This window comes from Epinephelus lanceolatus, chromosome 1 (genome assembly GCF_041903045.1).
Source record: "Epinephelus lanceolatus isolate andai-2023 chromosome 1, ASM4190304v1, whole genome shotgun sequence".
Taxonomy (NCBI): domain Eukaryota; kingdom Metazoa; phylum Chordata; class Actinopteri; order Perciformes; family Serranidae; genus Epinephelus; species Epinephelus lanceolatus.
In genome coordinates this window covers 43,553,583-43,566,602 of record NC_135734.1, presented here as the reverse complement: position 1 = coordinate 43,566,602, position 13,020 = coordinate 43,553,583, and the positions used below count along the sequence as shown (strand labels likewise).

The following is a 13,020-nucleotide window of genomic DNA, read 5'->3' as shown; positions in this document are numbered from 1 at the left end:
CAAGAGTCCCCTGGATGAGATTAGTTGTCTCTATGCAACTGGCAAATCGAAGAGGAAGGCTATGACTGTGCCTATGTACTGAATAGCAGTTTAGAGTATCAAACTTTTTTCAGGGCTGGGTTCCTGAAGAGGGCAATGTGCAGAAACACTGTAGTTCTGCTGGGAGACTTGAGATGTATCTCTAATACTTGGTCAAATGTCGCCTGTGTTCACTCAAACAGACTTTCTTTATAGGAGGTAGGAAAGGTTTTTTTGGGCCCTCTTTAGGAGATTTAATTTATGTGAGTTACATAAACCTTTTTCATAGCACTTTCTTTTAAAAATAAATCAAAGATATTTACTCAGATTCTCCCAGGCAAACCTGCGTGGAGCCAAATGTAATAAAATGGAGGACCACAGTCACATAGAGCAGTAGACGAAGCATGTTGGATGAGGCAGGAAGAGACGCAGCTGGAAGAGACAGAATCACAGCAGTTGTTACAAACAGCATTTTTTTTGTGATGCTTAAATGGCATGCATGAACAATTACAGCAAGCAAAACCTGTTTTCATGTACATAGGAGCGTCTGAATGTTGTTTTAAGACAGACTGTTAGAGGCAGTACACATACTGCGTCATTAACTGCCTGGAAAACACTAGGTCGGATGCTACTCTTGCGCCTTTTCTGTATCACCGACTGATATTTACAGAAGAAGGGAAAGATATCTGTGGGCTGTGATTGGTTGTTTCTCCTCACATGATTTGCGACACACGCTGCTGCATTCCAAAAGTTTAACTCTGTTGTTCTTAGGTTGCAGCTGTGGTGCCTTGAAAAATAGGCCCTTGGGTATGCGTGCCTGCCACAACATCGTCACTCTGGTGTTTGAGTGCACCTGCCATGCGTCCATATTAAAAACAATAAATTTGAGGGTGCAAAAAATCGCGGCATGTCTACGGCCCCTAATTGTTAGCTCTTCCTTTAAGATGATAAAATCCTGCTTACATGTAATTCTTCAGTAATAATAATCCAGAAGTATACTGTATATGATAACATGGCACTAAGTACTTGTACTCTTTGCTATTACAACTTGTTTACTTTACATAGCATAAAAAATTTGACTGATGCTTTCTGCATGGAATCTCAACGATCAATCAATCAACCAATCAATCAATCAATTTTATTTCTAAAGCCCAATATCACAAATCACAATTTGCCTCACAGGGCTTTACAGCATACGGCATCCCTCTGTCCTTAGGACCCTCACAGCAGATAAGGAAAAACTCCCCAAAAATGCCCCTTTAATGGGAAAAAAACGGTAGAAACCTCAGGAAGAGCAGCTGAGGAGGGATCCCTCTTCCAGGACGGACAGACGTGCAATAGATGTCGTACAGAACAGATCAACATGATAAATTAACAGCAATCCGTATGACGAGGAAACCTTTGGATCTTTTTTACTCCATGCAGGTTTCTCCTTGCAGCAAACCAATGTCCCCCCACACTGTAGGGGGCAGTGTATCGCAAACTCATGTCTACGGCATGGCTTTTCCATTCCCTCCACCACTCCGCATTTGTGTAGTTAGAAATTGTTGAACGAGCATGTACATGAGAAAACCCTTTGCCTCAAAAGGGGCGTGTCTCATGATGTGACATCGCTGTGGCTGTGAGACCCTCATGGATGTGGTAAGTAGAAGTCCAGAATAAAAGATCCAAATGTTTCCTTGTCATGATTCTGCATCGGCTCACATCCATATGTCCATGTGGAAAGCATAACTGAGGCTTAAGCCTTCCACCCAGGGCCGTAATCACCTATTAAATATATAAACATTCTAAAGTGATATAGCCTACATATAACTTATGTTACATTATAGTTTTTAATTTTTAAGACATTTGAAAATAATGAAATAGGGAGGTAGTTATAGCGCCGAATTGATGTCTGAGTAAAAGGGACAGCCGGCAGTTCCGTGGACCAAACTCCTCCTCATCTTGCTCCTTGCAGGCATTACAGGCTGATGTGTTTTCGACAAAGTGAACCTGGAGCACTTTGTGTTCACAGTGCACAGGTTAAGTGAATGGCACCGCGGACTTGAAGCTTCAGGGGGGTCTGCGTTCCCTTGGAGTGTATGCGCAAAAAAACGCTGAGTCACCGCTCTGAGTACACTTAGAGGGCTGAAAAGGACTGTATGTGAAAACACCCTAAGATTATGATTAGCCTACATTTACTAATGATTATTTTGGGTTGCCTGTTACAGTAAGCCTGGAGGAGATCACGCATTTTGTTGTGTTTGCGTGCGTGAGTCTGTGTATCCTTCTGTCCATAGCTAATCTCACAAACTACTGGACCAATCAGCCTCATATGTCATGTGCACATGTATGACTGTATGATCGAGAAACCTCTGCAGCGATTCACAGTTGTTAAAAAAACTGTTTCATTGACTGTTTCATAGCATCATTGACTCCTGTCCCCTCACTCCCGTTAACTGACCAGCGGGGAGCCGCAAGTTTCTGGTAACCGGCTAAGCTTTGCCGTCTATTGCAGGCCACATTTTTTAGACATGATAGCATATGAATTAGTAGAGGGGAAGGGGAGGGCATAGAATCAGGGGCATTTCTACGCTGACGTGTCTCGAATATAAAAGAAAATATGTGGCAAGAAGTGCCACTGTAATTACAGCCCTGAACACAACAAAAGCAAAACAATAGCGGGACCCTATAGGACTTTTTCACAGCAGACATTTTGACATGTCACAGTGGGTAAAGCACACGTGCATCAGTTGTAGGCCTCAGTGTCATGATGTACTGGGACTCTTAAAAAGAACAAAAATAGAACAGAGCAGTTATTAGTTATCACTGCTCACTGGTCTGTATAGTTAAGCCTTGCCATAATAGCTTATCATAGGGCTTAGGAGGTTATTCACTGAATGCTGATGCTTTCTCTAGAGCACAAACTTCTTGTGTTTATTTGAATGAATACATCATTAACACTTGTGCTTTTCCGACTACAATAACTATCATATTATTGAAAACTAGGGGCCATGTCTTCCCCCCAGTATGTATTATAATTACTGCCTAACTTCCACCAGCGGTAGGAAAACATGACGTGCAGCTAACACATTGGGGTTTTTTCACACCTACGTGAAGCTGTCATTACTTATCATTTGTACTCCAGTGAATTTGGTATCACACTTTCATAAAGTTGGAAAACTTGTTATAAGGAAAAGATTTAAAAAGAACAGTCAATAGTCTAGATCAGTGGTATCAAACTCAATTTAGTTTACGGGCCTCATACAGTCCGATTTGACTGCAGGTGGGCTGGACCAGAATTAAATCATTTTCAGTAACTGCTTATCCTGTTGGGGGTCACAGAGGGGCTGGATCCTATCCCAACTGACGCTGGGCGGGAGGCAGGGTTCACCCTGGACAGGTCGCCAAACTATCACAGGGCTGACACATAAAGACAGACAACCATTCACACTCACATTCACACCTACGGACAATTTAGAGTCACCAATTAACCTGCATGTCTTTGGACTGTGGGAGGAAGCTGAAGTGCCTGGAGAGAACCCACGCTGACACGGGGAGAACATGCAAACTCTGCACAGAAGGACTCCCACACCCTGGGTTCAAACCAGGAACCCTCTTGCTGTGCGGCGACAATGCTAACCACTGTACCACCATGCCGCCTGATGTATAAATATATAAATAAATATAAATGTATATATTATATTTATATTTATTTATATATTTATTTATCAGGCGGCATGGTATAAAGGCTTCTGTTCCGTAGTTGTTTCCTTTATGTGCTGACAGAGAATTGAATGTGCTCATTGTGTGCACAAATGCAGGCACCTAAAGGCTTCAACATGCAGTTACTGTGGAATACAAGGTGCTCCTCTACAGGCTGCCTGTATATAATAATAATAATAATTGCTCTGTTATATTTTTGTTCTTTTTAAGTGTCTCAGTAAGTCACGGCAGTGAGGCCTGAAACTGAAGCACCTGTGCTTTTCCCTCTGTGACATGTCAAAATACCTGCTGTGACAAAGTTCTTTTGGTCCCGCCATTGTTTTGTGTTCTCAGTTGTAATCACGATGTCACTTCTTCATATTTTCTTTTATCTTGGAAACACGTCAGCGTAAAAACACTCCTGATTCTGCCTGAGGAGATGCACCAGTCTGTGTTTGTGCACATAATTGTGCTGATGAAATGTTCTCACTTCTTTGCATTTAACAGCTCCCTCATTGTTTTCCTTTTATGATCTTTCTATTATTATTACATGAACTATATTATACTACTATACTCTACTATACTGTGCTATAGTATATTATATTATGTTGAGAAGTTAGACTGTCTTACTACATTATATAACATAATAGAAATTTAAAGGCAACACATTCCAGGTTAAAGTGAAAGATCTAAGACTTTGGACTGGTTGAATGTACTACCAAATTAACGGAAATTACATTGACGACGGCTTATGATAGTGAAACCAATATTAAGGTCCAGGGCAGCAGCTCTGCAGGACATCCCTGCAGTCAGCATGCCAATGACACACTCTCTTAAAACTTGTGACATCTGTGGCATCGTGTTGCATGATCAAACTGCACATTTTAAAGCAGCCTTTTATTGTGACCACCCCACAGCACATGTGTGTAGTAATGTGTAGTAATGTAGTAATGATGCTGTTTTGATGTGTATGATGCATCTTGATATGCCACACCTGTCAGGCTGATGGGTTATCTCAGTGCTGACTAATACAGATTTTTTATAAATTGATATTGACAGTAGTAGTAATAGTAGTGGCGGTGGTAGTAGCAGTATTTTACTTCCCTATCTACACTTACGTCTGTCTTTGTGCTCCTACAGCATCGTAATTTCCTGTCTGTGGATCAACAAAGGTTTATCTTTCTTACCATCTTATCTAGTATTATCTTATCTAATCTTATCTACACTTCCCATAATGCCACTTTTAATTTGTTAAAGTGTCTCTGCCTGTTTAAACAACCCCACTGCCGTTTTTTGGGCACAGGCTTTCTGTTTTTAATTTGCGGCCTGTAAGCCCAAACTGAGACAACCCTGATGACATCACTACGACATCATCAGGTCAGGGTTATTTTGCCAGACTTGACAAAGTTGCTCCAGAGCCACAGAGGACACTGTGTTCGCACATGCCACGGGGAACGTCAAGGCTTCCTGCAGTGTTTTATAGCGGGTAGGATGCCTTATATAAAGACAACCTCCACTCACGTCATAATCAAAACCCTTTTTAAAAAGAAAGAAAAACAACTGACTCTTGCACATTGTCAGTCACTCATACTTGACTTTATGTAGACAAACAGAGCTGGTGACACGCAGTCATAGCTGGAGGTACCAAGGGGGAAGCAGGGTACACGCTTCCCTGAATGTTCAATTTGTCCATCCCAATAAAAACAAATTTTATTCTTCAGACCACTGCATAAAATTATGCAAAACAATGCACAAATTGGTGCATAAAAATTCACCAGAGTGCAGGAAATTAGGTTTTTAATGCTCAAAATTTTCTTGTGAGGACCCCCAAACCCCCTACTTCATATGCGTCCCTCCCCATTGTTACAATGAAACCTACGGCCTTGCATACAGCACATACCATATAATAACCTGATGACCATTTAGGCCCATTTAACTGAAGTCAATTTAACTGGACTGATCATAGAACAAGTTACCACCTCTTCACTACTCCTCCTGAACTTAATGTGTGGATGTAGTTTCTATTAAAGAATAACCAAGACTATCTGAAAAACAGCAATACTCAACCTGCTTTTCCCGGGGGCCACGTTTGTGAAATATGAGAAGGCCAGGGGCCGGTTGCAGCAGCTGCGTGTGTGTGCAGGAGTGTTTTTGGCACCTTATGTATATCAAAAGTAAGAAAATAGAATTGCAGTGTGAGTATTTTCACTGAGATTCAGGAAACTTGCCGCCCCTGCGATTTGGATAATATTTTGATTAACTGTGCAGTCCTGTTGGGGAGCCACCCAGCACCCTGTCTGGGGTCAGATTCACCCTGCGAGATGTACAGTAAGTTGAGTATCACTGATGTAGTATTTAGGTTTGGCTCACAAGACTTGTTTCAGATATAGTTTCAGATAAAAGAGCCTGATATGGAACAGCAGTTGTGTAAAATCTGTGAGTTTTTTGGGAAAACTGACAGTGACTACAGGCAGCTTCATAACCAGTGAATAAAAATCTGTGGAAATTGCAAAAGTAAAATAAAGTTTCTGTCCTCAGGTTTTATTTAAATCGAACCATATCACTAATCTGATTTCACAGGGGTCAAGGGTCGATACCTAGATTGTGAATTATTTACAAATCAACATAATCAATAAAGAGGCAACTATTCAGTGAGCTCTTCAGAGCATCTTTCTCCTTTTTAGTAGAATCAAACACAACCACACTTTGATGCTGACATCATCACCAGGACTATCGATTTGTCTTATGATGTTTTAGGCCTATACTTATTTCGCTAAGTTTGGTTTGTGTCTGCAGTGTTGAAGATGCACACGACTTCAACCCTCCGTTACTGTATCTTCTTCTTTATACAAATTCAAGCCTTTGTTTATTCCAGTGTGGCTAACAGTTTTCCTTCAGCTGTCCTGAGGATGTGCAGAAAAGAGATAGAAAGCATTGGTTGTCTTACCCTCAGAGAGATGAAATTTGATGCTGACGTCTCCGTGGATTTGTCCTATTTGTCTCCTTCACCTGTGGGACTCTGCTCTCTCTCACACTGTGTCCCACTCTTTTTTTTTGTGTGTCTCTAGTGTGATGACTGTGTGACAGGCTGATGAAAGTTACAGGTTGCTCTTCTGTGATGCCTCCCCCAACTGGTTTTGTTGTACTCAATTATAGGACAATGTGTGCAGTGGATTTTCGCAAAACAGCAAAACGTTAAAGAAATAGAGCAAAAATTTGGAAACTCAGTGTTGCACAACACTGCTGGTTTTGTATGAATTAAAAGAACAACATATATTTAATTAGTGATCTTTGATGAGGTGCATTTTTGACAGAGCCAGGCTAACTGTGTCCCCCTGCCTCCAGTCTTTATGCTAAGCTAACCACATCCTGGCTCAAGCGCCGTACTTTAATCACACACATTAGATTAATATGGATCTATTAATTTGAGAGAGAAAGCGAATAAGCTTACTTTACAAAATGATGTTGAACTTTTCCTTTAAACAGTTTGACCAGCCTTTGTGAAGCTTGTAATGTTGTGGACACTGTGATAGAGGACAGTGTCTGTCGTCATTTTGGGGACATAGTTGGTGTTGGTTGTACAGTACAGGACTGCATTATTCTGAGAGGTGTTTCTAATATTTATCCAGCTGAATAACTTTAACTCCGAAAACCCTCAAGTGTATTATTGCCTGTGAAGAACACAGTCTATACATCTTTTAGATTATAGGCACAGATGCAAACAGGTTGTGTGAGACTGTCGTTGAGCTGCTTCAGAAACATGCTAATACATACATACTGAATGTACGCACATGTACAGATTGAACTGTAAAGGTCATGATGGTGTATGCAAATCTGTATAAATTGGTGCTGAATGTAACTGAACAAGAATAACTTGACTTTTTGCTTTTACCTGCAGGGAAGAACGTAAGCCTGCAGGAGAGCTGGGGGGATTAGACAGCAGGAGGAGGAGGAGGAGGAGGAGGAGGAGGAGGAGGAGGAGGGCTTTATGATGCATCTAAAGAAGTGGTGAATGTATTTAACATTTACTCAACTACTGTACTTCAGTACAAATTTCAGGTACTTGTGCATCATTTGAGTCTTTTCTTTTAATGCCACTTTCTACAAAAATTGTAAATTTCACTTCACTACTTTTAAATTTGTTTTGCCTTTTATATGATAGGTCAGTATTTAACCGTGAAAGGGGGAAAGAGAGGGGAGATGACATGCAGCAAGGGGCAGGCTGGAACTGAGATTAAGATTTGTGCATACGATACACATGAGGAGCTTATAAAATATGTGTTCACACAAATACAGCTGAAACAGTTAATCAGTTGACAGAAAATTATTTGCTACTAATCTGATTGTTGTAAAGGAGCAGTGTGTAAGATTCAGGAGGATCTGGTGACGCCTAGCAGTGAGGATTGCAGATTTCAACTAGCTGAAACTTCTCCCAGTTAGGATTCATTCAGTGTTCAGGAGGTTTTAAACAGGAGCTGAATTGGCCCTTTGCTAAGTCCCGCCCCCAATTTTAGAAAGTCTATTACCTCCTCAAAGCTCTGACGCTCTGCTCGATGTAGTGTATTTATTGATTGTTTGGCAACACCTTGCTCAACGTCCTCCTGGATTAATTCTTCATATCTTTTCACAATTAATATTTTTTTTCACAATCTATAATTATGTCATCCTTACTGACCCTTCACTAAATCCCACCTCTGGACGCAGACTGGCCAATCATAACGTAGCATTGGGCCGGCTCAGACCAGGGTCCGACAACAACACAGCTGTGCTCCATTGACTCGAACGCAGTCGTTTCAGATTTCCTTCATTTTCAGTCTGGTTTTGTGGATTTGGAGCTAAATGTTGTGCTCCTCGTGTATTAATGACACTCGTTACCTGGAGAGATTGGACAAAGACATAGGTTTCTTCCCTGTTCCACAACCAAAATCAAACCCTGAAAATTGTAGGGTTAGCTAGCTAGCTACTGAAGATATAGCCTACTGAATGTATACACATGCTGCTTTTGCTTTTTAATGATTATAACAGTGAAACAAAGACCGACCCTGCTGTACAGGAACCAGTGAAGAGAAGCAGGGAAACTTTGCTGATATTGAACCAGCTCTGTGTCATCACAGTGTGTGCAGATGAACGTTGTTTGACTTCCCCTGGAGATCCCTGCCTGTTTGGCGTTGGAGGTCTGGGCGCTGGCAGCGGCACGGGGGCAAAGTCAAACACGGTTCATCTGCACACACTGCGATGCCACACAGCTGGTTCGATATCAGCAAAGTTTCCCTTTATATTCATTGTCTTGTGTGGCGATCAGCAGTGATGTGGTGGTTCACTTTTACACTGTGATCTGGAGCCTATAGTTCGGCTTTAGCTTCTAACTATCTTTGTCTTTTTAACCTGTTGTTGCTGCTGAGTCAGTTTGACATCCTGGATATATCCTTCAAACACAGACTGTAGACCCCTCTGTCTGCTTCTCTCTGGAATCACTGTTTCATTTTTACAAAAATATGATAATATTTATTCAGGGAGCACAGTTAGTTACAGTGTGGGCTCCATGCTTACTCTGACAGCTTGTCAGACCATCACAAAGGGGCTTAGTGAAGGGCCAATAATCCACAGAACTCTCTTCCTCTCCAAAGCAAACAGAGCAGGTATTTTAAACTGGTGAAAATGAAATAAAGCAGTTTCATGTTTGAAAAATATCTGTCAGAGAGGGGCTGCCAACTGCGGTGGCCAACATAAAAATGTGAATGTGTTTATCTTGTCTGCTCTGGGCTACTGTAGAAACATGATTCTTATTTTACATCATTACCTTTTAAGTCAGGGGTGGCCAACCAGTCAGAGACCAAGAGCCACAAAAATTACTGTGGTTGTACAAAGAGCCACATCATACAGGTGTGCTTACAAACGCACTCCCTTTCTCACAGAAACATGAAATGGCATAAAATCAAAATCCATACATTTCCAATTTTCAAAGCCAGATTTATTTATCTCACACACAAATGCATAACCATGAATAGAGATACACACACCCACAGTCTCTCCCTCTCCCACTCTCTCCACACACAGTCTCTCCCTCTCTCATACTCTCTCCACACACGCACACGCGCTGCAGTCCTGCATTCCTCCCGAACTCCACACCCTCTCACATGCCTGTGCGCACTCCTCTCTCTCTCACTCGCTCCACTTAAGCCTGTTACATTTCTTAAAGGGCCATACGCACTCATAACAATAAATTGATTTTTTTATGATGGAAGAGCCGCATTCCGATGGTTTTAATTAATGGATCGAAGAGCCGCACACTGATAGGCAAAGTGCCGCATGCGGCCCGCGAGCCGCGGGTTGGCCACCCCTGTTTTAAGTCATTTTTCATTAAAAAAAGATCCATGGTTCCAACTTCACAAGTTTGAGGATTTGATTCTTTACCTTTAAATTGTTATGATAGTTTAATTTATGTTTAATGATGAGGTTTGGACTGACGGTTGAATAAAATAAATATTATAAATGTGTCACTTGGCCTCTGGGTAATTATAATGGCATCTCTCACTATTTTAAGAATTTTAATTAATAAGAAACAAATCAGTAGTATATCTATAATGAGAGCAATCTTTAGTTAACCACCGCAATCAACCACAACAGCAAAATCCTTCTACATTAATATAATAATAATAATAATATTAATAATAATCTAATGGTAGAATATATGATAGTGTGACAGTCACAGGGACATTTATCTGTATTGAGTATTTTAAATATTTTACATTTTCCTGATTATACTTACATGCTTTAAGACTGTAGGACTTTTACTTGAAACAGCGTATTTTTACAGTGTGGTGTTAGTGCCTTTACATGCAGGATCTGAATGTTTCCTCCATAGCTGGTCCTTGTATAAAGCAGTCGGCTGTTTGGGTGCTTTGTGTGTTTGTTTTTGCTGTTTGTTGCCCTCTAGCTGTGTAACAGAGAATGAGTACAACGATGACAACATGATTAACATGAACAGCACGTCTGAACGGTGAGCAGAGACAGCTCGTCACAGATGAAACACTCTTGCCACACATAAAAGTTGCTGTTTTCCCGAACATAAAAACTGTGTCACAAATAAAATGACTCCTTGTATGTTCATGATTTGATGCAGTAAAGTCCAATAAGATCTAAAAAGTCTGGAGAAGCTGTACCAGGAAATGAAAATTTAAATTTAGCAGCCAGAGGAAGTCCTGAACGCTGAAGTTGGGCGGCTGAGTACCTAAAGCATCAATACTGCAATACGAAGTCTTGTTTTGAGTATCAGTGCTGGCGTCAGTAGTCTTGTGCTCGGCATTCTTCTTGTGCTGCACTTGGTTATTACCAGAATAGTAAAAAGGCATGCAGTGTTTGGAAAAACAGTCAGTGGTAATGAAAATGTATCTGTCAATGTTACGTTGCTTTAATATGTGCTGATGTGTGATGTTTTGTTAGCCATCATGTACGTTTTGTCATTTTCTCCCAGCACTCTGTCTCTCCCTTCATGTATACCCACTAGCTGAAATTATATTTTAACAGAGTTTGAATCTGATATGTTTGAAAAAGGCAAAAAAAATGTTATTATTGGTGCTTGAAAAGTCATGGAAAAGTTTTGAAATTTTGTCCATGAAAATGTGAGGGACCCCTGTTTAAAGCATATCAATTATGCATAACATTTGGTCTACTAGTGTGAGTGACGATACCTCTAGGTCATAGCCTGCTCCTCCTCTTCAAGAATCCCCCCCCCCCTGTCGAAAGAGCTCAGTTTAACAGATGTTGATCTAAGACTTTGTTTCCATAGCACTTTCTGAAATTTTGTTTTTATCGATACACCAACTTTTCCACCTCAGTCAAGCATAAAGATGCTTTTAATGAATTCTTGGTGTTCCCTAGCAAATTGAAACTGTTTTTTTCCACTCTGCAACTCTTTTGTTAGAACATGAATATGCAGCCATGCAGCTCTCTGAATCTGGCTTGCATGAATTTGTTGTATCTTGTAATAAAAACTAATTTCATTGGTTTAGTATTTATATTTGTTTTTTTAATTTGTCATTCTCAGGCCCTGTCTACATGTGTAGCCTATGGATATTTTTGTAAACAGATATTTTTCCCTCTGTTTAAAAAAGAAATCTGTCCACAGGACCCTCATTTTACAAAATATCACCGTCCCCACTCAAGGGCAAAAACAACTCCAAATGCCCACTGGGCTAGTAGGTGGCGATAAAGGCTGCGTCAATGATACATCAGTTACCAGATAGGAAGATTCTGAGGGCGCATAGTTAGCTTAATTTTCTTTGGCCGTATTAACAGATAAACAATAGCTACTAATTATTTCTTCATTTATACATACTGATACGTAATTAGTTAAGGTCGCAGTGGTACACCCAAAGTGCTACAGTGAAACCCAAATTTGACAGAGCCTATGTGTATGGATGAGGTACATAACAAATGTAAACAAACTGGCAGTCCACCATTTTTGTTGTTGTTTCTGGCGCATGCTCATTACACAAGGCAATAATGCCAATTGAGGAGATGCCGTCAGTGTTTTACAAATGCTCCATTTAAAACGTCCACAAGGATTCAAAGTAGACAGGGTTTGGAAATATCTGCACTTTAGAAGGTGTTTTCAAAAATCTTAGTTTTAGTGACCTAATGTGGATGAGACGCCCAAATGTAGAGGAAAATATATATTTTTAAAAATATTTATACAGCCTATGTTTAGACAGGGCCTTAATGGGTCTTAGGTGATTTAGTTTAGTTTAATAGGATCCCCATTAGCTCCTGCATTGCAGCAGCTATTCTTCCTGAGGTCCACAACAACTTTGCATTTGTGACAGTGCACAAAACATATAAAAAATCACATATAACAGGACTAGACTAGAATATTGACACAGACAAACGAGACAGCTCCTGGTAATACAATAATTAAAATAGATGCTTTTCTATGATTTCATTTGGTAGGCTAATTAACCTCCAGTTTGGGTCTAGATTTCGCTCCCATTACATGATGATGCTCCATTATTGTAATATTAGACCAACGTTCACATTTTTATATGTCCATACACATTTATATGTGCATTAAAAAGAATAGTTCTCATGAATAACAATATTTTTACCATGCATGAAGATTATTACAGTGTATGAATCATATTATGTAGGTCTTATCTATTCAGTATAGTTGTAATTATTTTTATTTATAATTCTTAACATTTAATGTATTTGTTTTTGGCAGGATTGGTCGTCCACACCGGATGACAGCCACAGTGTCCTTGGCTTTTTTTCCTCTCCTCTCATGACGTACTCCCGCCTCCCTCTGCGCTAAACCGATGT

At 40.3% G+C, this 13,020-nt stretch overlaps 1 protein-coding gene across 2 annotated transcripts in view; it reads right to left on the bottom strand.

Annotated features, from left to right (window-relative positions):
• LOC117257158 (alpha-tectorin-like) overlaps positions 1 to 6,737 on the bottom strand; it is a 33,879-nt gene extending 27,142 nt beyond the window's left edge. For both annotated transcript variants that reach the window (XM_033627101.2, XM_033627102.2), the window contains exons 1-2: positions 6,650 to 6,737; positions 342 to 450 (exon numbers count right to left, since the gene is read on the bottom strand). In XM_033627101.2, the coding sequence (XP_033482992.1) occupies positions 342 to 424 (83 nt within the window). In that variant the 5' untranslated portion in view covers positions 425 to 450; positions 6,650 to 6,737. The remainder of the gene's footprint in view (positions 1 to 341; positions 451 to 6,649) is intronic.
• Positions 6,738 to 13,020: the final 6,283 nt, after the last annotated feature.